The sequence below is a fragment of the Gymnoscopelus microlampas genome, assembly GCF_963454915.1.
Source record: "Gymnoscopelus microlampas genome assembly, chromosome: 22".
Lineage (NCBI taxonomy): Eukaryota > Metazoa > Chordata > Actinopteri > Myctophiformes > Myctophidae > Gymnoscopelus > Gymnoscopelus microlampas.
Window position 1 is genome coordinate 33,648,920 of NC_139959.1, and position 27,926 is coordinate 33,676,845.

General features: G+C 44.0%; 1 protein-coding gene and 1 long non-coding RNA gene across 2 annotated transcripts; one reads left to right on the forward strand and one right to left on the reverse strand.

The window, feature by feature from the left end:
* Positions 1-26,770, reverse strand: slc22a17 (solute carrier family 22 member 17). Its single transcript, XM_084048007.1, has 10 exons — positions 26,632-26,770; positions 21,441-21,963; positions 14,160-14,263; positions 9,470-9,624; positions 8,580-8,745; positions 6,735-6,859; positions 6,367-6,472; positions 4,378-4,601; positions 2,456-2,567; positions 1-1,136 (listed from the first exon to the last, which is right to left on the reverse strand). Exons 2-10 carry the CDS (start codon positions 21,927-21,929, stop codon positions 860-862), a joined length of 1,758 nt encoding a protein of 585 aa, XP_083904133.1. The 5' UTR covers positions 21,930-21,963; positions 26,632-26,770; the 3' UTR covers positions 1-859.
* Positions 21,886-27,296, forward strand: LOC311038470. Its single transcript, XR_014600056.1, has 2 exons — positions 21,886-22,005; positions 26,644-27,296. It is a non-coding gene; the product is annotated as an uncharacterized lncRNA (long non-coding RNA).
* The last annotated feature ends 630 nt before the right edge of the window (positions 27,297-27,926 follow it).

Consider the following 27,926-nt stretch of genomic DNA (forward strand, 5'->3'; position numbering starts at 1 on the left):
GTTATGGGTGTTGTGGAAATCTGAAATTCAAAAATCTGAGAACTACTGTGCTACACTAAATGGAACAGAGCCTTCATTAGTATCACTGGTAACACCTGTGAAGGAAGTGATAATGGAAGTGATAATATGGCTGCTGTGCATAGAGCCTAATGGCGGGCAACCAAGCCTGCTGCGTTAGGAATGACTGGAGGGTGATTATGCTCAGGAAAGCTGCGTGTCGTCACCTTGCTTCTTTTGTCTCTACACAACCAGTCGGACTGTTTTTCCTCCTCCCTCTCGCTCTCTTTCTCTCTCTCTGCCCACCTTTCTTTAGAGTCTGCTTCGTCTCTCCATCAATCTGTGTTTATGATCTCGGCTGAATGGACATGAATAGGCTCTATGCACAGCAGCCATATTGGAAAGAAATTGGGCCTCTTCTTACTTCCTTCACAGGTGTTACCAATGATACTAATGAAGGCTCTGTTCCATTCTGGTCAGGGTGCTGATATCGTGCATGTTGGCTCACTAGAAACACTCCATTTTGGTTCCCAAATGGCCCCTTATGGTGGGTGTGTAACTTACAGGTAACCTTACGGGTCCATTTGGTTCTATTTGTACACTCTCAGAGTTATGGGGGTCCTTGAAAATAAGACAACCACTATGCCACACTAAATGGAACAGAGCCTTGATTAGTATCATTGGTAACACCTGTGAAGGAAGTAAGGGGCCCAATTCATTCCCAATATGGCTGCTGTGCATAGAGCCTATTGATGGTGCGGCTCTGGCTGTGCGGCAGGTCGAACAGGTTAGGGGGAGTGACATCATAATGATTCGAAACGCATGACCCCAGCCAGCCCTTTTAAGGTCGCCGGGGGGTCCTTTACGTCTCTGGGTTGGGCGTGGCCAGCAGGGGCACGTTGTCCCGCCTCCTCCGGCCCAGCGGGGGGCGTCGGTACTGCTCCCCATCGGCCAGCGTCTGGGGCAGCGGCTTCCTCTTGCTCTCCGGGAGCAGCAGGATGGAGAGAACGGCCAGCAGGGCCAGGGACGAGTAGACCACATGGTGCAGGAAGTAGCCGTAGTGGTTCCTCAGGTCCATGATGGGAGAGCTGAGGCGTCCGACGCATCCCAGGGCCAGCACCACCCCCACACCACTGCCCCTGAAGAGACGGAGACGTTCACCTCAGTTTATAACAGTGGTTCTCAAACGTTTTCATGTCAAGGACCCCCAAAATTATATGTATTTGGCCGCGGACCCCCATCTCAAATATTTTGTTCTGGGGACCCCCAGCAAAGATTTGAGTTACAAATGTTCGCTTTAAAAATAATATATTCAAAGGTTTGCACAAATCTTCACGATTTTTCAAAAATAGCAGATCTACAAGCTCATACTCGGTGCCGCGCTATGAGCTTGTATATCTGCTATTTTTGAATAGCCAAAGTATAAAATATGGTTAAAAGTGGTTAAAATGATTGTGACAGTATATTAACACATTTTGCTGGGGACCCCCTGGAACGCCCCCACGGACCCCTGGGGGTCCCCGGATCCCACTTTGAGAACCAAAGGTTTATGACCTGTAGTCTCTGGAGACAGACTGTTGACTCACTGTACAATACAACAGACGCACTGAAACGGTTCAAGGCTGTAAAAAGTGCAGTCCCGTAAAAAAAAAGTCCTACTGTAAATCAAATTAGTTTAAGCTTATCTATAAGTTGCTCCTTAGTAGAAATGGCCATTTTCCTGAATGGAAATGAGGAACGATGACTTCCTTTGTACCACTTTCAGGGGGGGGAGTAATTCCAGACTATAACATTCGGGCAAGCATATATATAGCAGGCTGGACATTTTAGCAGAAGCTGTTCTGATGGGTAAACACAGCTGATGGTAATAACGTTAATTGTGGTTGTGTTTCACTTCCACAGTTAATGGGTTACTGGTCAAAATGTCTGCTGTGAAAAGGATAAAAGGAATAATAAACATTGTTTTAACCCCCTTACATGTCCAGTTTGACCTCTACCTAATGCCGTGCTGTAGTTATGCAGTTTATTACATCACGTGGACCATCTTGCAAAATTACGTGAGCTGCACCCACCCCTGTTACACCATATACCATTCAGTACTACACCTGGGTCCTGGTACGTATACCATTTATTACTACTCCTGGTACCATTTAATCCTGGTACACTGGACACCAGCACTCATTACTTGTTACATAAATTCTGAAATAATTCAAATGAACAAAACCGCTGTATAGGAGGAACTGTGATGTCGACTCCCATTCATTACTTATGAAGATTGATGGATTCCTCTTCTGCCCCTCCTCCATCAAGTCCTGCATTTTTCATGTTGTTCTGATTCCTTTGGGTAAAGTTGTGCTTCCTTTTTCTAAACGCAAATTGTTAATCCCACCGTATCAGCATGAATGTGAAAGAGGGGAGAGCGGCCGGTTACCCTCAGGCTGTACAGGTGTTATCTTACCTGACAATGGTGGGCATGATCTCAGCGGTGAAGAGGATGCAGAGGGAGGCAGTAGCCTGCGAGGAGAAGAGGCCCATGACGGAGAACACCGTGATGGCTGCTTCGCTTAGATCTAGAGGGGAGGAAGGCAGCACGGTAAAGCCTTATTGCAGCACATGCGCAATTCTTTTTAAATGATTTATTTTTACCGACAGCAGCTGAAGTCCTTGTCATGTCTTGTCTGTCTAGCAGTCCCTCCTGGTACACACGACAACACCACTGACCACTTTCTTAACACACTGAGGAAGGCTTGACGCCGAAACGCTATTAACCCATTAAGACCTGAAGCCAATTCTACATGTCTCCTAAATCCCAACAGTATTCTGAAAAACGTATGTTTCTATATCAGTGGTGCTCAATATTTTTCATGTCAAGGACCCCCAGAATTATATGTATTTGGCCGCAGACCCCCATCTCAAAATGTTTTGCTCCAGGGACCCCCAGAAACAAAGATTTTAGTTAAAATGTTTGCTTTAAAAATATATATATTCAAAGATTTGCACACATTTGCACTATTTTTCAAAAATAGCCAAAGTGTAAAATAATGCTTTTTAGCTCAAATAAAAAAACGACAGAGGCGTTCCAGGTCTTAATGGGTTAATTAAAAAAGCACCAGAAGGTTCGTTTTTTTTACTCTTGACGGAGGGGGAGAGATGGTCCGGTTGAGGGGGGCACCACCCCCCCCAAGAACACATTGACGTGACGCGTTATTAGCTTGTAGATCAGGTATTTTTGGCAAACGACACCCTCGTGCGATGGAGGATATAAATTCAGATATGAGTATGACACATTAACAGTGTATTCGTCTTTTTCTGATGTCATGCCCCCTTAGTGATAATTTGTAAACAAGGTAACATAATGACTACAGTTCCTACAGAGCCATCTTAGCACTGCCTACAGTTGCTGCCAACAGTCTTTGGTGCTGGATTAAAGTTTACTACCTGACACGGCTTTGACTTTACTGCCACTGCAGTGCCCTATATAAAGTGGGGTGCCATACCCAGTTTCAGCCACAAGAGGGACTCAGTGACACGGACAACAGCAGGGCAGAGGTAGGCAAGGTTGCTTATGGGCAGAAAGTTGCCTGTTTCATCCCCCGGACTGGTGGGGGAGTGAACACATCATTCCCTGAGCAAGGCACAATATCAGCACCCTGACTCTGTTTGACCAGAATGGAACAGAGCCTTCATTAGTATCATTGGTAACACCTGTGAATGTCTTCATAATAATATGCACCTATTTTTGCCAAATGTTCATTCATTTTTGCTGAATGTTCTGCCTATTACGACATACCCAAATCAGTTAAAGAATGTCAGCTTCATGTCAACAAACTCAGTTTGGACAATATTCTCTCAGAGTCAGCATTAACGGTCAAATCGTAGCCCTAACATAAACTAATTGGTGAGTAATCTTTGTGAGATCAACAATGTTATTCTGTGACCCTTTGTCCATAAAGTTAACCTCCACAATACTGAATTCTAACATACATACGGACACAAATGAGTGAACTAGCCTTGTAATCATCCACCAGGCTTCCACAACAGATGATGGATCTACAATTACTAACAGGTGTTCATTTGAGGAGATCACAAGCTCAGGGGGGATCACAAGCTTGTGAGCTTGTAGATCGGCTATTTTCAAAAGATTTTTTTATACATTCAAAAAAGAAAAAATGGGACATTCTACATAATGAGTAGGCTACTTTCTACTTTTGGTACTTTAAGTACATTTTGATACCAATACTTTTGTACTTTTACTCGAGTCATTTTTTATTCCGGACTTTTACTCGTAACAGAGTATCGCAGTATTGATACTTTTAATTAAGTAAAACATGCGAATACTTTTTTTCCAGCCACTGTTGCCTGCATCTTTTTTTGACTTACACTCCATCAGCCCCAGGAGGATCAGCGACGCCAGTCCCGTCATCGTCATGCCGAGGAGCAGGATGCCGCGGCGCCCGCACCGGTCCACGGTCGCCCACAGCAACAGCCAGGCGCAGCCCCCTGCGCAGACGGACAGCAGGTACGTCCAATAGAAGCTGGGGGCCTGGCCTCTGACGTCACCGCGGAACGAGCTGTAACAGTGACTGATGCCATGGGAGATGAACCTGAGGGGGAGAGAGAGAGAGAGAGAGAGAGAGAGAGAGAGAGAGAGAGAGAGAGAAAGCGAGAGAAATAAAAAAGGGAGGGCTTGTGTAAACGTGTCATCGCTGTCGGGCGGAAACCTTGTATGTATAAAACCGTTCGTTTTCAGGAAATGGGAAAAAGAACATGTGTTCCAATCAGCGGTGTAAAGTGACTATATAAGTACATGTACTCAAGTACTGCACTTCAGTGTTTACCATTTTCAATACTTTTACGTCTACCCCAGTAACCCCACTACATCTCAGAGGAACATATTGTACTTTTACTCCACTACAATTACCTGAAAACTTTAGTTACTAGTTACTTTTTTTTTTGATTATTATTACAAAACACACTAACCACTTCAGCCGTATATATATATATATATATATATATATATATATATATATATATATATATATATATATATATATATATATATTTCGGCCATTTGAAAATAGCAGATCTACAAGCTCACGATGCGTCGCGATGCGACGCATCGTGATTTGTACACATTTGCACACATTTTGAATTTGTGAAATGGGACATTCTGCACAATGAGTACTTTTACTTTTGGTACTGTAAGTATATTTTGATGCAGATACTTTTGTACTTTTACTCAAGTACATTTTGAATACAGCACAGAGTATTTTCTACATTGCAGTATTGATACTTTTAAAAAATTAGAGTTCTTTTTCCATCACTGGATCCAATGTAGTTATTATTTAGTCACAAGCTCTTGTAAATACTTTCCCTTGGTTAAATATTTATAACCACAGACTGCTTTCAGCAAAGTGGGGTATTCATTTACAAAACATAAAAAGATGAAATATAGCGATGCAAGGTTTCTGCCTGACAGCAACAATATCTACAGTACGCACGCGCACGCACACACACACACACACACACACACACACACACACACACACACACACACACACACACACACACACACACACACACACACACACACACACACACACACACACACACACACACACACACACACACACACACACACACGACAGGTGTATTACTGAGGACCCAAAGAGGTGCAGTTGATCGGATGAGTGGTTCTCCAGAACCGGCCCTGCTCCATGCATGTCTTGTGAACCATTCATCCGATCGACTTCACACTTGGTGGGTTATATAGCTGAGGATCCAAGATAGTGCAGTGTCAAGTGTGTGGATTCGATCTGCGGTCTCGAAACAGGCTACTGGCAAAACTGCAGCAGGTTCCGTGCAGGGACGTCACGGCCATTCACTGTGCATACGACGCGACACTCTCACAGATCCGTGATTTCATACCCCCCACTTTTTGAAAAAAAAACAAATAAAATATTTTTTTTGATAATAAATTGGTAAAATCTGGCAAAAATAAGAATTAAATAACCTAACCCTAACCCTAAAACCGAAATAAAGTAACCAAAACACGAAAAAAACGCAAAATTTTGAAAATACAGAATTTGCTTACATTTGGTTACAAATGTTTTTCACGTTTTTTCAAAAATAGCAGATCTACAAGCTAATAGCGCGGCACTCGGCACTATGAGCTTGTATATCTGCTATTTTTGAATAGCCAAAGTGTAAAGTAAGGGGTATAGTCCACCGAAAGTCCACCCCGCCACCTTCTGAGAGCCTGTGACGTCCCTGGTTCCGTGTCTGTACAGGAAGTGTGACTCAAGGCCAGAGGGGCGACTACTCCTCGGCAGTGTTGCGGAATAAGTGTCAGCACTCGTGTTGACTTACGAGGTGAAGCCAAGCACGCAAATGTTCTTCCAGATGTTCCTGCTATGAAAGAGCTCCGGGTAGGACAGGTGTGGACGAGAGGATGAGGCTGGCTCTGAATCCAGCTCTGCAGGTATAAGGAAAACAAGACAAATGTTTCCTCAAACAGGGTTTTGCCATTTTAGTTCACTATTTGGTTTCAGGTTATTGGTTTGTGAAAGGCTGGACATAACCTTTTCAGAACTCTAGTGAAGTAGCAGGCAGACACTATCAAAATAAACTTGAATCCTTCTTTAAACAAGAGCAAATATACAAAACTAACGTCACACATCTGATCCTCTATCTTGACCAAAATAAAAACACACACACATCCCTCTGAATAGACATACCAGTGAAGCTTTCATCATCCCGTATGTCTCTGTTGGAATTCCTTCTCTCGCTGAAAGAGTTCATGTCCGCACATCTCTCGGACAGCAGGAGCCAACGTGGAGACTCTGGAAACACCCCTGGAATACTGCAGGTATGGAACCACAAAACACAAGTAAGGAAAAAAACAAATCCCAGACTTAGATCTTTAGAGACTTTTCCCACGGCAGGTTATATCCACAGAATAACACCCATCACAACAAATGGAGACGGGATGCGTAAACATCAGACGTTTTCGTTTCTTTGAAAATCAAATCTTATTGAACTCAAGCCACTACAGCTTTTTAATTTGCAGTTCATTTGTTTTTGTAAACTACAAAAAAAATAATCTTGGAACAGGTCTTGCATGAACAGCGGACCTTAAACAAAGCAGCCTTTAATGCATTCTGACACAAGCTAAAAGGCTGGCTGTGACGGGGGGATTGCAATCAATACGATTCAGCAAAGCTCTCAGCAAGTCAGTTTGCATCTGGGGCACTTTAATCAAATGATCATCAACTTTCCTGCATTCTCTTGTCCTCTCCGGTTTGTCCGTGTCCATGCATACAGCACACACACAGACAAACACAATCACATATGCAGGCCTTTCAACACCCCGACGGTGAGAATTAAGGATTTCTTTCTTTTAGGAGGGCACTGACCTGACCACCCCCCCCCCCCCAAGCGGGGGGTTTGGGGCCTGTGTCTCTTTTTGATATAAACTAAAAAGCATTTTTTTACACTTTGGCTATTCAAAAATAGCAGATATACAAGCTCATCTATGAGCTTGTAGATCTGCTATTTTTGAAAAATCGTGAAAATATGTTCAAATGTTTGAATATATATTGTTTTAAAGCGAACTTTTTAACTCAAATCTTTGCTTCTGGGGGTCCCTGGAACAAGATATTTTGAGATGGGGGTCCGCGGCCAAACACATATAATTTTGGGGTCCTTGACATGAAAATGTCAAGGACCTTTTCTTAGAATCGGAACCTCAGGCCTTAATGGATTAACAGAGTAGATGTCATTTCCTGTGTTCTGGTGAATTTTGAGAGTTTGATACTTATTTGCTTAAAGGCTTGCTTTACTAGCATTGGAAAATGATGGGTACATTTAGAAATTTCAAACGTTAAAACGCAAAGCGTAGGCCTACAGATATTGATTTGCTTAGAAGTGAATATCTCTGGGGCGTCCGCTGCATACCACACATAGGCTGGTGATTCAGTCTTACAGCGTGTCGCGAGTTCGACTCCCGATTCCGACGGCCTTTGCTGTGTGTCACCCCGCCCCCCTCCCCATCCCCATCTCCTGTCAGACTACTTTCCTCTCAAATAAAGGCAGAAAAAAAGCCCCAAAAATATATCTAAAAAAAAAGTGAATGTCTCTGTTTGTTTGATTGCATGCACTGACCATACCCCCAAGCCTGTGGGAACCAAATGGACCCGTACACTCTCAGAGTTACACACCCACCATAAGGGGCCATTTGGGAACCAAAATGGAGTGTTTCTAGTGAGCCAACATGCACAATATCAGCACCCTGACCAGAATGGAACAGAGCCTTCATTAGTATCATTGGTAACACCTGTGAAGGAAGTAAGAAGAGGCCCAATTTCTTTCCAATATGGCTGCTGTGCATAGAGCCTATTTTGGGAGACAATCAAGTAGAAATGACAATCAAGGAGTCCTCAAGGAGACGTGGCTCAAATCAAGGAGACTCCTGCAGAATCCAGGAGGGTTGGCAGCCCTGCATATGCAGACACACATTTTGCACACGCACGCACGCACGCACGCACACACACGCACACGCACACACACACAGTCAACCTCACCTGTAACTGAGGAAGAGCGTGAGCGGGGCAGCCCCAGTGCCCAGCACCCCCCTCCAGGACTGACAGCCCAACGCCACGGGCAACAGCAGCAGCTCCCCGGCCACAGTCACCAAACCCGCCAGCATGGTCACCAACATCCTCATAGACGGGTCACACAGCTCCAGACCTAACAGTCAGACACAGAGCAGCAAACAAGACGAGAGCAATCAATCTCAGAGCATTTCACTTGATGTAGACTTTAGCTATAGCCATTATTTTATAAAACAAAATAGCAGATATACAAGCTCATAGCGCGGCACCGAGTGCCGCGCTATGAGCTTGTAGATCTGCTATTTTTGAAAAATCATGAAAATGTGTGCAAATCTTTGAATATATATATATTTTTTAAAGCGAACATTTGTAACTCAAATCTTTGCTTCTGGGTGTCCCTGGAACAATATGTTTCCACAACGAAATACATATAATTTTGGGGGTCCTTGACATGAAAACGTTTGAGAGCCACTGATAACATAGCAACATACGGTTTTCAGAAAACTCGATGCGTTCCCGGATTGAATGGGTTAATTTAGCAGCACTAGCCACCAGCCAGACGCTAAGAATCCTCGAGCCACGGTGGCATCTTGGTTTCAGGTCCTGGTCAAAAATATCACAACCTCGCGTTAATTCTCTTAACTCTCTTTTTGGCAGGCACAGCATCACGTGTTTGAGAAGTGAGTGCAAAGATAATCCACCCGTAATCCATTCCAGTCCCTCTGAGTTTTTTTTTTAGTTATAATCACTCCAAGTAGAATCATCGTGTCGCCGTCACACCTCTTTGTCTTTTCTAACAACTCATCCATTAGAGCTACTCCACACGACTAGAAAAAAAACATCCTTCAAAAGTTACTCACGGGTGATATACAGAGTGAGGTAGACTCCAGCACTCGCAGCGGCCAGACAGAAGCGCATGGCGATGAAGACGGAGGGCTTAGGAGAGACGCAGACCAGCACCCCGAACACCACAGACAGAGTCAGGGAGATGAGCAGGGTCTTGGACCGGCCGAGCCTATATAACAGAGAACAGAGAGAGTCACACACCATGACAAAAAGTAGTATATCGTCACGGTCAGGCAGAAACCTTGTATCTCCGTATTTCATCTTTTTATGTTTTTTCTAAACCCATTAAGACCTGAGGCCGATTCAAAAAATGTTTTCTAAATCCAAAAAGTTTTTTGAAAAAAAATATATAAAAAATATTTTTTCACGATAGCCAAAGAAATCTAAAATGACACACGTTTTCACCTATAATGGCATGCCCAAAATAGGGATGCTGGGCTGAAAGTGGTTAAATCTGTTTTTATAAATATTTAACCAATGAAAAATATTAACAAGAGCGTGTGTCTAAATAATAACTACATTGGATCCATTGGAACACAGGTTATTTTTTCCAATTCCTGAAAAGTAACATACAAGGTTTCCGGGCCGTCAGCGATGATATAGTATATACTCAATACTGCTTATATATTCATTAGAATCATGTCAAAGCATTATCATTCAATAATACTCTTTCATCAGTATATGTTAATAATGGATGGACTATTATAGTGGATACGGCACTGATCAAAAATAAGTACAAATCATTTTACAAAAGATATCACTTAGAACTATGTTCTTGGATAGACACACCTCCAACTACACTTAACAAAACCAGTTCTATGTAAAAAGCAAGTTTATATGAATGAATCTGTTTCAGAATTTATGTCCAATGTATAGAGAGAAGATTATGATGATTTATAACGTTACGTTACCATAATTTGTCATGGTCGATTTGTCAAACTTGCACTTTTTTTTCCACACACACACACACACACACACACACACACACACACACACACACACACACACACACACACACACACACACACACACACACACACACACACACACACACACACACACACACACACACACACACACACACACACAGTATTTTCCACACAGACAGACTGTGTGTGAAATGAGCCTTCAAGGAGCTGAGGTGATCACACAGCTGACATCTCAGCTGGAGGAGAGCACTGCAGTGCTGACAACAAGCCTCCAGCTTGGCAATGGTTCCCTTTTTTTCCTTCAACGTTCCCTTGCTGTATATTCACTAGTCTTAGCAAAAAGAGGATAGGCCCAATTGATCGGCAAATTCATGATGGTTGTTATTTAATTCAATTGGAAGGAAATTGGGCCTCTTCCTTACTTCCTTCACAGGTGTTAACAATGATTCTAATGAAGGCTCTGTTCCATTCTGGTCAAACAGAGTCAGGGTGCTGATATTGTGCATGTTGGCTCACTGGAAACACTCTGTTACACCAGTGGGTCCAGGGACCCTCATGGTTCCTTGAGGGGGTTCCAAATGGCTCCTTACGGGTCTGTAACTCTGAGAGTTATGGGAGTCCTTGAAATTAAAACGTTTGAGAACCACTGTGCTACACTAAATGGAACAGAGCCTTCATTAGAATCATTGGTAACAGCTGTGTAGGAAGTAAGGAAGAAGCCCAATTTCTTTCCAATATGGCTGCCGTGCATAGAGCCTCTTCTGACTTGCAATTCTGTCAATAAACTAAGCTTTTTTTCCGGCGCTACCCACGGCTAGATGGATTGATTGTCAATGACCTAGAAAGAGAGATCAGAAGCAAGCGATCAGGATAAGCCCGGTTCAGCGCGCTGTGCCCTCGCAACATCTAGCACGCAAAGGTAAACAGGGTGCCATTGTCTTGCATCCGCCATTAAATTACTTACTGGCTTTGTACGCTACATTTTATGTCATACACTATAAAGCTATTGAAAGCAACTCCTTGCAGGGGCGGTAGCAGTTCCTCTAGGCAGTGTGGGCTACACCGGCTATTGATTGGTAGAAGAAACACCGGCAGAGTGGCAGAAATCTATGACTGATTTGATCTGAGGTATTAAAGCTATACAGCTTCTGATACTGTATACGTGTGTATGCGTTTGTGTGTTGTTCATTGTGACATGTGTGTGTCCACTGAGTCAGAGAACAAGACGATGGCGGAACTTGATAGTCATTTCATTAGAGGGCAGCTCGATGCAAACTAACTTGCTGCCTTGTGTTGATCCTTCAGGATGAATACAGCGCTGTGGTGGAGGGGGAGCGCAAGGGAATGACACTCCCTCACTTCTATAAATAGGAGTTTGTTTGTTTTTTCTCAATGAATTCAGTTTTAGTTTTCATATTGACACAGCGACTTGACACCAAACAACTTGCAGCGTCTCCTCTCAACCATGTGATGTCACCTTGACAACCAATCAATGGCCGATAAATCCACAGCATATCTGTCCACTGTCAGCGGAACATGCTCACCTGACCATCCCCTCGAGCTATTGGATCCGTAGCCCCTTTCGGGACCCTGTTTACCTTTTTAGCGGTGCCAACCGCTCTACATTTGACTTTGTCTCCGTGTCCGTCCGTCCGTCCGTCCGTCCGTCCGTCCGTCCGTATGAGCGCGGGATGAGCACGGCAAAGAGGAAACACATACAAACACACGCGCACACACACACACACACACACACACACACACACGGACTTGGAGATTGCCTATGCCATCTCACACGTGCCACTGGTTATCAAAGAGCGCATGTTATGTCCGTCCGGCCGTATGAGCACGGGATGAGCACGGGACTTTAAACAGCTATAACTCCAGTGTGCTGCATGCCACCAACTCCAATTTTGGTATGTGGACTTTGACCACCAATAGGGACGAGCATGAATTGCTGAAGTTATCAAAGAGGGGTCCAGGGACCCCCAGCGTATGTTATGTCCGTCAGCCCGTATGAGCACGGGATGAGCACGGGATTTTAAACAGCTATAACTCCAGTTTGCAGCATGCCACCAAGTCCACATTTGGTATGTGGACTTAGACCACCAATAGGGACGAGCATGAATTGCTGAAGCCCCGCCCCAGGGTCCCAGGGACCCCCAGCGTATGTTATGTCCGTCCGCCCGTATGAGCACGGGATGAGCACGGGATTTTAAACAGCTATAACTCCAGTTTGCGGCATGCCACCAAGTCCACATTTGGTATGTGGACTTAGACCACCAATAGGGACCAGCATGAATTGCTGAAGCCCCGCCCCCTCTGTCTTCCCATTGGCTGGCCTTCAAACAGCCATAACTCAAGTTCGCAGCATGCTACGGAGTACAAATTTTGTACATGGACTAAAGCCAGCAATAGGGACTAACTGTCATTACTTAAGCCCTGCCCCCTCTGTCTGCCCATTGGCTGGCCTTTAAACAGCCATCATTCCAGTTTGCAGCATGCTACCAAGTACAAATTTGGTAAGTGGACTCAGACCACCAATAGGGACGAACTGAAATGAGTTAAGGCCCGCCCCAAAGGCACCGCTTCCTTCACACAGGGTGTGATTTTTTATATTTGGGAAGGCGGTATCCAGGGTCCCTTGACGCTCAAACCACTCTCTCTCGTACTCGCGGCTACCACTGTCTGGTCTCGGGCTAATAGCTCGTCGCTTAGAAGTTGCAGAGATTTCTCAAAGGTACCCAGAAAAGCAATAGTAACGCGCCCGAAAGCTGCATTAATCCGCACGGATCGGCGATGCCGTTTAACATTTTTAATAATTTAGTAAAACTTGAGCTCCTCTCTCACACTCTGCTCCACTGCCCATGTCCCGCCTCCCCGCGGTGACTGACAAGCTGCACGTCCTACGTTACTGCCTCTAATTGGCGAGCTAGTACATGCTTGCATGACAATCGCAACGCGGGGAGGCGGGACATGGGCAGTTCCCAAATATAAAAAAGGTAAAAAACAGGGTCCCGAAAGGGGCTATTATTGGATCCGGTACATAAGACTCATGGTCTGGTAAGAGAAATTCATGTGCTCATATTTCAATTATGCAAACATGTTTATTTTCATGTCGATTGACAAATGGCCCAAAGTGAGAGTAATCATTTACACACCAGTTTGTTTGTTGAAAAGAACCCCCATCTGATGAGCTTGTCAGCACTCAGACGTCTGATATCCTAGTTTAAAATTCTGGTCAGAGCAGTTGAAGCATTTAATTCATTCAGCAGTTTTTATTAGCAGTAGTAGCACGTTTCACATCCAGGCTTCTAAAAGACAAAAACTAAAAATGTAGTTTTTTCAAATAGCACTCTTGTTCAGGCTGTCATTCCATATTCCATCCATATATTCTGCTCCCCCACTTCTAAAAATACACCAGATAGATGAATATACACACAAACTGCAGTTGTGTTGGTACGTTCATGCGCCTCCTGTGTCTATTCACCTCACCTCTGCGTTTTCCACGACCAACCACAAATACGTGTAGACTATCCAAACTGACACGACAGCGTTAAGCTTCTTGTGTTGCATATACAGAGACGTTCCCACCGCTAATTACCACGCTTCGTACCCAGCTGATCCTCTCCACCACAATTCACTCAAGTACCCATGGGAGAAACACTGCGTGTGTGTGTGTGTGTGTGTGTGTGTGTGTGTGTGCGTGTGCGTGCGTGCGTGCGTGCGTGCGTGCGTGCGTGCGTGCGTGCGTGCGTGCGTGCGTGCGTGCGCTTACCTGTCGGCAGTGTAACCAAGACCCAGACAGCCAGTGAGGACCCCAAGAATGAAACAGACTTCCTCCACAGGGACCAACCAGTACTGACCACACACCAGGTCCCACTGCACAGAAGGAGAGGAAAATATTGTATTGTTGTTGTTTTTTGAGGGGTTCGGTTCAATACATTTCTTGTCAGAACATTAGTCGGCCGATGTCTGTCAGGAACAGAAGGGTAGAGGGCGGGAGGGAGGAATAGGCTCTATGCACAGCAGCCATATTGGAAAGAAATTGGGCCTCTTCTTACTTCCTTCACAGGTGTTACCAATGATACTAAAGAAAGCTCTGTTCCATTCTGGTCAGGGTGCTGATATTGTGCATGTTGGCTCACTATAAACACTCCATTTTGGTTCCCAAATGGCCCCTTATGGTGGGTGTGTAACTCTGAGAGTTATGGGGGTCCTTGAAAATAAGACAACCACTATGCCACACTAAATGGAACAGAGCCTTAATTAGTATCATTGGTAACACCTGTGAAGGTAAGTAAGGAAGGGACCCAATTCATTCCCAATATGGCTGCTGTGCATAGAGCCTATCGTGACACACTGAGGAACTGTAAAAGACAGAAAATACACATGGATGAATGTTAAAGAGTGAAAATAAGACGGGAGTTTGTTGTGTAGCGGTCTGCACTGAACTGTGCAACTGCGACCGCACTATGTGTGCTTGTCTTCTGGGGTTTAGTTGCTTTAGCAGCGTGCACGACTCCATGGTTTCCATGAATGCATTTATTCAGCGGTTTATATAATATGAGCACCTGCAGCCTCAAAATATATGTGAGGCTCCGGTTTACTTGAAACCCACAGTCAGTCCTTGTATCTCAAAACTGAAAAGCATTGTCTGCAAGGCCAGCAGTGGCTCAAAACCCCAAATTAAATGCACTCAAATGTAGTTGGTCCAGATCAGTTCTTAGTAGTGTGGTACTTGAGAGAATCAGTTTTCAGGGGCACTCTGGTAGCTCATCTTGTTAGTGACATGTCTTACAAAATCATTGTAATGTCATAGTATTAATTGTATCAGTGATAGCATGTCCATCTTATAAAAGCAGGAGAGCAAAGAATGACAGGTACTGTAAACAACAGAGTAGCTACAGTACAGGGGAATTTATTTCTCTCATCCAAAGAGAAATTCTGTATTTGTTCTCAGATCCGAGGGCTTTTTATCATATTAACCCATTATGACCGGGAACGCATCTGTGTCATTTTTAGATTTATTTGGCTATTCAAAAATAGCAGATATACAAGCTACAAGCTTGTACATCTGCTATTTTAGAAAAATCGTGAAAATGTGTGCAAATCTTTCAATATATATATTTTTTAAAACATATTTTTTAACATTTGTAACTCAAATCTTATTGCTTCTGAGGGATTCTACAAATGTATTTTTTTATCATATTTTCCTCCTCCCAAAATGTTGTCCCAGGGACCCCCAGAACAAAGATTTGAATAAAAAATGTATATATATATTCAAAGATTTGCACACATTTTCAAGATTCTTTAAAGGCATTGTAGGGAACATTAAGCCTAAATTTAAAAAATATTTATATATATATTTTTTGCATTTTTCCCCCTCTATCAGCCACTATATAATGATGCTGGGGTGTTTTCCTGCATTGAAACACAGTACTCTTTCTGAAAACCGTATTTTCCCTGCATTGTTTATGTTTGTGCAGTTCGTTTCCCGGCCACCAGGGGGTGATGCCTCCATAGACTTCCATAGACTTCCTTACGTCCGGACAAACATAACAACAACAACAACAATAGGGAAAATAGGGTTTTCAGAAAGAGGCCTGTGTTTCAATGCAGGAAAACACCCCAGCATCATTATATAGTGGCTGATAGAGGGGAAAAAATGCAAAAAATATGTATATAAATATTTTTTAAATTTAGGCTTAATGTTCCCTACAATGCCTTTAAAGGAGACACACCATGAATTTAAAAAAAATATTTGATATTTAATATCATATGGTGTATGTCCCTCAAACCATTTTCAAAAGGTTTGAGCCTAAATCAACACTCAAGATATACTCATCCCAAGTCAATTCTCTCAGGCTTATAAAGCACTTTCAGCTGCAATACCAAAACGTCCTGTTGGGCAGAGGGGTGCTACTGAGCAATTCTGTCTGTCAAAATACATGGGCTGAAAGTTTCGTGATGTAAGCAAACTTGCCATTTCTGAGATGGCCTGTTCAGACACGCCCATTCTGAAAATCTCTGAAATGAGAATGAATGACTGAATGTTAAAAAAAAAAATGTTTTGGGGTACAAGAGACACTGGGGAGCCCAAAAAATACCCAAAAAATAAAAAAAAGTGAAATTCATGGTGTGTCTCCTTTAAAAAAAAAAGAGCTTGTATATCTGCTATTTTTGAATAGCCGAAGAAATCTAAAAATCACAGTCAGATGCTTTCCCGGTCTAAATGGGTTAAGCGAAGCCACTGATTTGCGTCAACAGCTGAGCTCTGCTAACGTCGCTGATGACTGCTGAAAGCAAAGTGATTTTAATGATGCAGGGAGGAGGACTCAAGTGCCCTTTCTGGGTACAGGCTGGGGGCTGATGCGAACAGTGCCTCATGTAATTGGAGTCCATGCATATAGACACATGAAAGCCTGTCACACACTATCACTCATTCTATCGCTGGGCCATGCTCTAGGCTCTAGGCTAGTCTGGTAAAATGGACAGCACAGTTACCCATACAGGCCCTACGGGTGATGTGTGTGCGACAACAATAGTGGAGCTAAAATGCATCCAAACAAGTTCATAAACTCCCCAGACTGGTTTTGTGAGTGAGTACAATAAGCACCATAAGGCGTATTGGAGCCAGGCCCGGATTGGCCGTCGGGAGGACCGGGACTATTCCCGGTGGCCTGCCCTCTAGTGACCTGCCTGAAAAAAAAAAAAAAAAAAGAAAAAATTCCCATCAAAAACAAATATCAGGTCAGGTCAGTCATCCACAGCCAGCGCGGCGCTTAAGTGATGCAGCAAAAAAAAATCTCTCCTAAGCTCAGGCCAGGCCAACCACAGTCAATTTCAATTCAATGCAGTCAGTGTTGCTTGCAGCTCAGTGCAGCTGCGGGCCTCCCCCCTACCTTTAACCCCCAAAAAGGCCCCCCTTTTGTAAGGCCCCCCAAAAATAAGGCCCCCAAAAAAAAAGGGCCCCCCAAAAAAAAAAGGGTGGCCTGGGTGGGCGTGTATCTCCCGGCCAGATTTGGAGTTCCACTCCGGCCCTGATTGGAGCACCGTGTGGACAGCTTGAAACTCTGTCTGTGTACTGCTGACCCAACTGTGCACTATACATACACTTGAACCTTGAACTACGCAAAACTCACATATTCTATTTATCAGTTGACGAGGAGTTAAACTATAAAGTTTGTGTTTTTAGATTGTTTTGTAATATTGTTTTCATGGCATTTTCCTTTGATAATATACAGTGTGCTGACTGCTCTGACAATAGGCTCTATGCACAGCAGCCATATTATCACTTCCTTCACAGGTGTTACCAATGCTACTAATGAAGGCTCTGTTCCATTTAGTCCAGCACAGTGGTTTCCACGACCCCCATAACTCTGAGAGTGTACAAATGGAACCATTACACACCCGTAAGGGGCCATTTGGAAGCCCATGAGGGTCCCTGGACCCCAACTGTAGACCCACTGGTGTAACAGAGTGTTTCCAGTGGGCCAACATGCACAATATCAGCACCCTGACTCTGTTTGACCAGAATGGAACAGAGCCTTCATTAGTATCGTTGGTAACACCTGTGAATTTCTTCATAATATGGCTGCTGTGAATAGAGCCTATCCTATACAGTCATGTACTGGATTCAAACCTACAGTAGAGGAAGTATAATGCTTAGCTCATTGATCCATTGATCAGAGATGTTCGTCAGAGTACGCTTCTGGCTTAAGTGACACATTACTATTGATCAGTGGTAGAGAGGCCACTGGTCAGCTAACTTCCTGCTTCCTGCTTGGGAGACCGCAGACTCAGCAAATGGGCAGTGCGGGATTGGATTGTCACAACTTGAGTAATACTCTCTGAGCTAAAACTGAGCTGGGGCCTGAGTATGCTTGTCTCTGTGTCTTTCTCTCTGTCTGTCTGTCTGTCTGTCTGTCTGTCTGTTCTGTCTGTCTGTCTGTCTGTCTGTCTGTCTGTCTGTCTGTCTGTCTGTCTGTCTGTCTGTCTGTCTGTCTGTTCTGTCTTTCTCTCTGTCTGTCTGTCTGTTCTGTCTGTCTGTCTGTCTGTCTGTCTGTCTGTCTGTCTGTCTGTAGGTCTCTCTCAGCTTCTTAAAAGTGGCAATTCTCTATTTCTGTCTCTGCGTCTCTGTCTCATTTTCCTCTTGAGTGGAAACTGCGAGATGGAAGAAACTGACCTCTCTATGTGCAGACTCACCAAAATACATCTGCACAGCCTCCCTAAAAAAGTGTTTATATTCACTTAACCACAGTGCAGCGGAGGATTAGTGGAGACCTGCCCAAAGGCCAATGTAGTCAAGGACTGGGTGTGGTTCTGGCATCAGTGTGCAATGAATTCAGACACGTTCAGCCCATAGAGGAGGCAAAACTCTGACGACAAGGCTGGGTGGAGTGGGCAAATCTCCTGCCGAAGCCATTAGTCATACAGTAGCTAATCATTAGTGTCAGAGTTCACCTTAAAGAATCTGTGATCGTCAGTTCAGTGTTAAAAGCATGTTAATGCATACTGCATGTCTCTAAGGCCTTTTTATACTCCATCTCATGAGGGTGCCGCTTGCCAAAAAGAATAGATCTACAAGCCAATTTAGCTTGTAGATCAGTGGTTTCAGAATAGCGACACGTCATATTGCAGTTTATAAATTAGGCTTCACTGCCACGGAGCTTCTAGGTCCTCTGTTACATGATCTGTGTATCCTACTGTATCGTTCCTGATCTGGTATCACCACAGTTGATCAGAGAACCCGTGGGGAAACATGGACGTACTGTTCTGCACTGCACAGGGGGGCAGGGGCACTTCAATCAACGTGATCATGTTGGGAAGAGAGTCAAGCCCTTCCTGAGGTGAGGAATCGGAGAACAGGGATCCCTCATCAATGAAGAAACAGGATACTGTACACTGTGTACAGGATACTCTACACTGTCAGTCTAAATGGACACTTTTATATGGAGTACAAAATCAATACATTAGTTAACATTTCTTCCTAAGGAAAGTTCCACTCTCCCTTTGTTCTTGTTTTTTACTAAAGCAGGCTCTAGTGGGATTAGGTCCGAGGCCTGCCTGCGTTTTTGGAAGTGAGTGATTTAAGCACTACGCACAGCAGCATGAACAATAATTTGGTGTAGCCTAATCAAAACAGCCATAATTTAACTCTAGCATATCACTGCTGTCCAAAAACTTTTCAGGAAATGGAAAAAAGAACCTGTGTTCCAATAGATCTACTGTAGTTATTATTTAGTCACAAGCTCTTGTTAATACTATTTAGTGGCTAAGTATTTTGAATACCCTCAGACTCAAACACTTTCAATCTGGTGTGAAGTGAAAACTTTCAAAACTAATTCTGTATTTTTCTACTTTGAGGGACACTGTCATTCAACGAAATATAACACAGGCCATTAATTTATGGGGGGAAAAAAATTAAAAGATGAAATATGGAGATACACGGCTTCTGCCCGACAGCCACGATATATGAACATACAGTATACTGTCGCTGGGACTTTAGAAACAGCCATCAGTTGAATGAACCCTGGATGCTTGACAATATTCCTGCTTACAATAAGAGTCTCTGTACCATTTAAGGACAACACAGCTTAACACCTCAAGCTATTTTACCAAACACATTGCATCCTGTATTCAATGACTTGTTCCACTGTATCTAACTACAGTATTAGGCTTGACTTCTTGCCTTTTGAAAAACAACAAACAATCAAGAAACCAATTTGACCACAGCCGGTTAGAGACATGGGCTGGTGATCAGAAGAACGTTCCGGTCAGATACTAATCTCATATCAGATGGGAAAATCTGGGCAAATAAAGTGACTGAATAACACTCCCTGTCCCTTTGAATCTGTTGTTGACGTGCCCTTGAGGAGCAAAGGTCCCTATCGAACTACTCAACCAGTGGTGGGAAAAGAAAAAGTACTAAATTGTTTGACTTAAGTAAAAGTATCAATACTGCAATGTAGAAATACTCTGTTACAAGTAGATAGTCCTGTATTCAAAATTGAGTATTGGCATCAAAATATATACGTAAAGTACCAAAAGTAAAAGTACTCATTGTGCAGAATGTCCCATTTCACACGTTCAAAATGTATAAAAAGAAAATTTGAAAATAGCTGATCTTCAAGTGCACAATACGTCGTATCGCGACGCATTGTGCGCTTGTAGATCTGCTATTCAAATGGCCGAAATAGATATTGTCCTGAAGTGGTCAGTGTGTTTTGTAATAATAATTTTGTAATAATAATAATAATGTAGTAACTAAGTTACTACTTACTACAAAGTAACTAGTAACTGAAGTTTTCATATAATTGTAGTGGTGTAAAAGTACAATATTGGTGCAGTGTAGAAGTAAAAGTATTGACATTTTTAAATACTGGAGAAAGTAAAAAATACCTTAAAACTGTACAGTACTTAACATCTCTGTCAATCACCAACAGCAGAAATAAACAGCCGCAAATTAAGTTTAACTGTACACAAATGTTAAATAAAAATAAATAAAAACAAAACCCTTCCCAGGAAAAATGAAGAGTAAACAGACAAACTTTGTCAGGCATAACCCATATGTAGACGAATCCTTCCTACAGAAAGCCAAAACACACCCGGTGGTTATGGCTCTATGCACAGCAGCCATATTATCACTTCCTTCACAGGTGTTACCAATGATACTAATGAAGGCTCTGTTCCATTTAGTGTAGCACAGTGGTTTCCACGACCCCCATAACTCTGAGAGTGTACAAATGGAACCAAATGGACCCTTACGGGTCCATTTGGTTCCATTTGTACACTCTCAGAGTTAGTTACACACCTGTAAGGGGCCATTTGGAAGCCCATGAGGGTCCCTGGACCCCAACTGTAGACCCACCGGTGTAACAGAGTGTTTCCAGTGAGCCAACATGCACAATATCAGCACCCTGACTCTGTTTGACCAGAATGGAACAGAGCCTTCATTAGTATCATTGGTAACACCTGTGAATGTCTTCATAATATGGCTGCTGTGAATAGAGCCTATTACATATGCTGCTCAACGTCATGATCTGAAGACAGTTACCTCGGTGACAATGTTGTTCCTCAGGCCTTCGGTGACGTTGTAGTCCCAGCCCGCCTCGCACTCCACCACCGCGGCGGACTGGCTCCCGTTGGCGTACTGCTTGCACTGGGACAGCCTCCAGCCGTCCCCCGGCCTCTCCCCCTTCTCCCAGGGCAGCGAGGCGTTCAGGACCTGGGGGGGGGTCGGCGTGGGGCCCGGCAGGTGGCAGTGGTGGGGCGGGGACAGGGTGATGAGGGGGTCCGAGGACAGGAGGAACGCCAGGAAGAGGTTGGGCAGGATGGACAGAGCGATGAGCACCTTCTGCTTCTTCCGCCCCAGGGCCAGCACCATCACCTCCCCCGTGGGAGGCAGCGACGGCGGCGGAGGAGGGGGCAGCGAGGAAGAGGAGGGCGCAGGCGAGGAGGGAGTCGGGGAGGACGGGAGGGACGGAGGGGGCGCCGGGCAAGGGGACGGGGAGACCAGAGGGGGCGAGTCCGGTGATGTCATCATCGGGGTGTGTGTGGGGTGGGTGTGGTGGTCACTCCTGGGCACAGAGGGAGGGAGATATGAGGACCCGACGATATTAGTATTGTTTTTTTGTTTTTTTAACCCTTTAAGACCTGAAGCCGATGATACAAATGTCTTCTAAATCCTAACAGTATTCTGAAAAACGTATGATGCTATATCAGTGGTGCTCAAACTTTTTCATGTCAAGGACCCCCAAAATGATATGTATTTGGCTGCCGACCCCCGTCTCAAAATATTTTGTTCCACGGACCCCCCAGAAGTAAAGATTTGAGTTATAAATGTTCGCTTTAAAATAATATATATTCAAAGATTTGCACACATTTTCGCGATTTTTCAAAAATAGCAGATCTACAAGCTGATAGCGCGGCACTCGGTGCCGCGCTATGAGCTTGTATATCTGCTATTTTTTGAAATCTAAAATGACAGAGATGCGTCCCCGGATTGAATGGGTTGAGCAGATATTACTACCGTAATCTATACAGATGGTTGGATGATTGGCTAAATCACTTATGGAACTGCTCACGATTTATTGAAGACTTCTAAATTATATTACACCGATTTATTTTCTTAAGTTGCATAGTGTGAGCTTTTGATACAGGGACTGACAGTATGTGAAAGCTAAACAGTTTGACCTTTTTTAGCTAAACACAACTCAAACACTTGAGAACACTACATTCCCGCCTACACATAATTTTAATTTGAAATGAAGATGACACTTCTTGAGATGCTTTGCGCCTTGATCAACTGAAAGATTCATGATGTGTACCTGATAACCACTCACATGCACTGCAGTCAAACATTTCCCATTATAGAATGCCTTCTAAGCCAGAGCGCTTGAACCATACTGGCTAAGCCGGTTTTTATATCAGATCATGTGTATTGTCAAATACACTGGGCTAACATCCATGAGGTCATCCTGTTCAGTAGGCTACACAGCACCTTACTCTATCTGCTTGGTATGTAATCTGAGTTCCCAGAAGTTTTCGCCAGCTCTGGCGAGGAACTTCTGGGCCAGAGCCCTGGTATTTGTGGGCGGGATGTACCTTACGCTCTGAATCTGAGCGGACACGCCTCTTACCGGTCTGAGAGCTGTGCAACTCGTCTAAAAAGTCAGACGAGAGGCAAACAGCAGTACACAACAATGGCGGCCGAAATTTCTCAAGGGGAAATTGCTTCCCGTCGATCCTATTTAGATGCAACACCCACTGCATGTGGATCCCGCCCCCTTTTCTTCATTGGCTGTTGATTTGAATCACAACGCAGTGGCCGCGCCCTGCTGAAAACCCACCTCTTCAGGAAACACTATCCTTCCTCTTTGCCTGGCCTACTTGTTGTTAACTAGTTGTACGAACTCTTGTTTTATTTTTGTATTGTTTTATTGGATCTTGTTTAGTCAATACACTTATTTGTTTTAGCTCGTGCTCATTTGATTTTGCCATTTTTGTCTCATCTGTTTAAGAAAGTAGGTAGCTGATATATTGCACTTTTACCTTAGCGCTAGGTATACTCTTGGTTGCTTGTTTTTGCAGGAAATGTACTTAAAACTTCTGGTGATTAGTAGTTTTCGTTCCCTACCTATGTTGAATACACTTATTGTAAGTCGCTTTGGATAAAAGCGTCTGCTAAATGACTGTAATGTAATGTAATGTAATGTCCAAGCTCCGACGCTAACCCTCCCAGACTACTTGGTATGTGGTTTGCAGAATTTCAGTTATGTGACTAGTAATAATAGATTATTACACACAGCAGCAGGTGTGCCATGCAATTCCATGACTAACTTGTGTCAGCTATGATACTATTCCAGAGACTGAACATACTACCTGAATGAATTGTTTAAAAAAAAGACCTCTTCACAAATGTCTTCATCTAATTTGTCCTCACTAATGCTCGTTACAAGATGGCATTTCTCTCTATTCAGTCTGTGTCTCAGAGGAGGGCTGTGTACAGCTCAGATACCTGCCTACCAGTGACGTCATCAGGCAGGTTGTCATTTAAAAGATTTTAAACTGTGAGCAGACACAAATGGTGCCATCTTATAATGAGCATTACACACGCACGCGCGCGCGCACACACACACACACACACACACACACACACACACACACACACACACACACACACACACAGGAATGATACAAGTTCTACGATTGTATCAAAGTTTTTGTACTCATGTCATTTGGATACCTGCCCAATCCCCATCACAAACAGACCAGTGACCTATTTGGGGCAAGTAGTAGTAGCATATGTAAAATATACAATATACAATGCTCACATGGCACAACAAAGCATGTGGAGGTAATGTCTATATTTGTATAAACTTTATAATATTCAATAGGCTCTATGCACAGCAGCCATATTATCACTTCCTTCACAGGTGTTACTAATGATACTAATGAAGGCTCTGTTCCATTTAGTCTATCACAGTGGTTTCCACGACCCCCATAACTCTGAGAGTTATACAAATGGAACCAAATGGACCCGTTCCATTTGTACACTCTCAGAGTTACACACCTGTAAGGGGCCATTTGGAAGCCCATGAGGGTCCCTGGACTCCAACTGTAGACCCACTGGTGTAACAGAGTGTTTCCAGTGGGCCAACATGCACAATATCAGCACCCTGACTCTGTTTGACTAGAATGGAACAGAGCCTTCATTAGTATCATTGGTAACACCTGTGAATGTTTTCATAATATAGCTGCTGTGAATAGAGCCTATTATATGATATTGGAAGGGCAGCTACTGTACCTTGTTGTGTTATTTGAATTGATAAGTTGGATCATTAAAGGCTAAAGGCTACTTTAAAAGAGCATGTTATTTAATCATATTATTGTGTATTCTGCGTAATAGTAAAACCATCAGGATTCATGGGCTGACTCCTCTTTGTTGTCTCCGCCAGCCCGAAGGCGTGGCAGAGACTATGTCCGTACGTCTGTGTGTGTGTGTGTGTGTGTGTGTGTGTGTGTGTGTGTGTGTGTGTGTGTGTGTGTGTGTGTGTGTGTGTGTGTGTGTGTGTGTGTGTGTGTGTGTGTGTGTGTGTGTGTGTGTGTGTGTGTGTGTGTGTGTGTGTGTGTGTGTGTGCACCGTTGGGCCGGTGGCAGTGAAACTGTGCATGCAAACTCCTTGGATGCCAGAGCAGAACCTCTGCCCCGAATTTTTCAGATTGGCCTGTTATCACGCAAATGGGTACACAGTAGTATCTCTATAGTCATTACACAAAACCGGTCTTTCAGATTCTTCATATACCATCCTGATTGGCTCAGATTGGCTCCCAAAGTTTGCAGGAGTGCTCTCTATAGTCATGTGATCAAGTCAAAGCTGTTTGATTTTTCATATTCTATCCTGATTGGCTAAGATTGACCTAGATCTTAAGTTGGTGGTCTTGAAAGGAGTGGCCCATTTTGAACAAAATGCCTCAAATCATGAATGCAGGGTCCGATTGCGATGAAACTTTGCACTCACATTCGCACCACATTGAGGAACAAATGCCTCCCTTTTGACATTGCCCTATTATAGCGCCACCAGCAGGTCGCTTTTTGCAAAACACATTTTTTAATATTACTCCTACAGATGTCCCATTCCCAATCTGTCCCATTCTTCATAATCCGTCAACATTGCTGGCCCACAATAATCTACCTGCCCTGGCGGAGACCTAGTGCTCAGAGGAGCACTTTTTCCAGCTGTACATGTAGCCTAACACACCCAACGCGGCCCATGCTGAACACTCTGTGCTTTACCTATCAGGCCATAATAATATGTGCACATTGTGCTGCTATGGCAGCCAGAGAGTGTGGTGTGTGTGTGCGTGTGTGTGTGTGTGTGTGTGTGTGTGTGTGTGTGTGTGTGTGTGTGTGTGTGTGTGTGTGTGTGTGTGCGTGCGTGCGTGCGTGCGTGTGCGTGTGCGTGTGCGTGTGTTCCCTTGCAGAGCAGAGGCCCAGGAAGTCTGCAAAAGGAATTCCACAGCCAGGGTTACGTAAGAGATTTCTCACACCGAGGGGAAAGTAAGTGCGTGGAGGGAATAGAGAGTCAGTCAGTCTGTCTGTCTGTCTGTCTGTCTGTCTGTCTGTCTGTCTGTCTGACTGGATGCCCTGGTTTTATTAGCAAATGAAATATTAAGATAACATAGCTGTGTTAGCCTTGAATTAAGACTACAACAATAAATGTATTTTATTGAGTCTGACTTTCACTTTCGTATACAGAAATGTCAAAATAGACAAAAATACATCTATGATAGTCATGATCCAAGGCTATAGTGTGTGTGTGTGTGTGTGTGTGTGTGTGTGTGTGTGTGTGTGTGTGTGTGTGTGTGTGTGTGTGTGTGTGTGTGTGTGTGTGTGTGTGTGTGTGTGTGTGTGTGTGTGTGTGAAATAAATAAAGTGATGATGACGTGAATAAATAATAACAACTAAAGCATGGTGTCCATTCTGACAGACGCGCACCTGCCCCCCCCCCCCCCATCCCACACACACACACACACACACACACACACACACACACACACACACATCGGGCGATCGGTGCTTTGGACAGGACAAAATGTGTCCTGTCCAAAGCCCCGATCGCCTGATGTGTGTGTGTGTGTGTGTGTGTGTGTGTGTGCGGGGCAGGTGCGCGACATCTGCCAATGTTGCTGTGCATGAAAAGAGAGAGAGAGAGAGAGAGAGAGAGTGGTGTCAGTGTCACTTACCCCCTGTCAAAGACCTTCTCTATGTGTGATGGTGACGGGATCTCTCTTCTTTGTCACCCTCAAACGTCCAAAACATTGCGGATCGGGGACAGAGAGGATGATGACCGTAGTTCACATGCAAATGCACCGCATTTGCCTTTGATCACCGTGTCTGTCTATCTGTCTATCTGTCAGTCTTGTCGTCTGTCTGATCGTCTATCTATCTATGCGTCTCCTTTCCAATCGACCGTGTCTCTTAATATTCCAGTTCCCAGTGACATCCTGCCTGTGAGACGTGGTGTGTTGTGTGTGTGACGATGCCGTGCCGTGGACACACAGCAAGGACACACACAGACAGACAGACCCTTTTATTCCACTTGAGAGATGCGATCACGATGCGATGCGTAGCCTAGGCTACAAAGGACTGGATGATCGGTGCTGCTGGATGTTGGTGCTTTTTTTTTGGTCCAAGTTTGTGTCTGCCGACATTACACGAAATAATTAAATAATGGCTATAATTGTTGCCGACATCATCTTAAAGGGAAAGGCGGCGATCGTCGGTTCGCTAGAGGAGCCACATTGTTGGAACAAAGACGGCTGGCTGGGTGGAAAACTGCATCGGCAGAAGCCTGGTGGAGAGAGAGAGCTAGAGAGAGAGCTACTGAGAGAGAGAGAGAAAGAGAGAGTGAGTGAGAAAAAAAGAAAACCCGACGATCCTGCTCGGGAAATTGCCTCGTGAAAAATCGGCTGAATTCGTTGCCATATTTTGTGAGATAAATAAGCAGCCAGGTCTAGGAAAACAAGCCCAAATGAAGCAACACATGATGAGCACTTGAAACCTAAAATACTGTATGTGTGCGCGTTGGGAGCTTGTAGATCTGCTATTTTCAAAGAAATCTTGAAATAAAGTCTGGAATATTTGGAAGATTTTTTACTACATTTTTATCCCACGATTTTGCAGCCCCGTTTTCACACAGTGCGAATTGTCTAAGACTTAGACAATTCGCACTATTACTTAGACTCTTTAAGTAATCCTGGACGCTGTACTCCCTCTGCCAGCCTAGAGAGAGCCCAGAGCCGAGCTCATGCCTCCTTCAATGCAAAGCAAGCCACTTCATATCACCCAACGGGGGAGTTTCCCCGGAAGGAACACATAATTCCAACCAGTTCCTTTCCCCTCCATCAGGCGCCCCTATTGACCAGGGGGAGGCAGTATAGAGACCAGGATTACTGCATTTAAAAAAAAAAAAACATTCTAACACAAGTCTGGTACGGGGCTCCCTGGCACAAAACATTTTCAGATGGGGGTTAGGTTA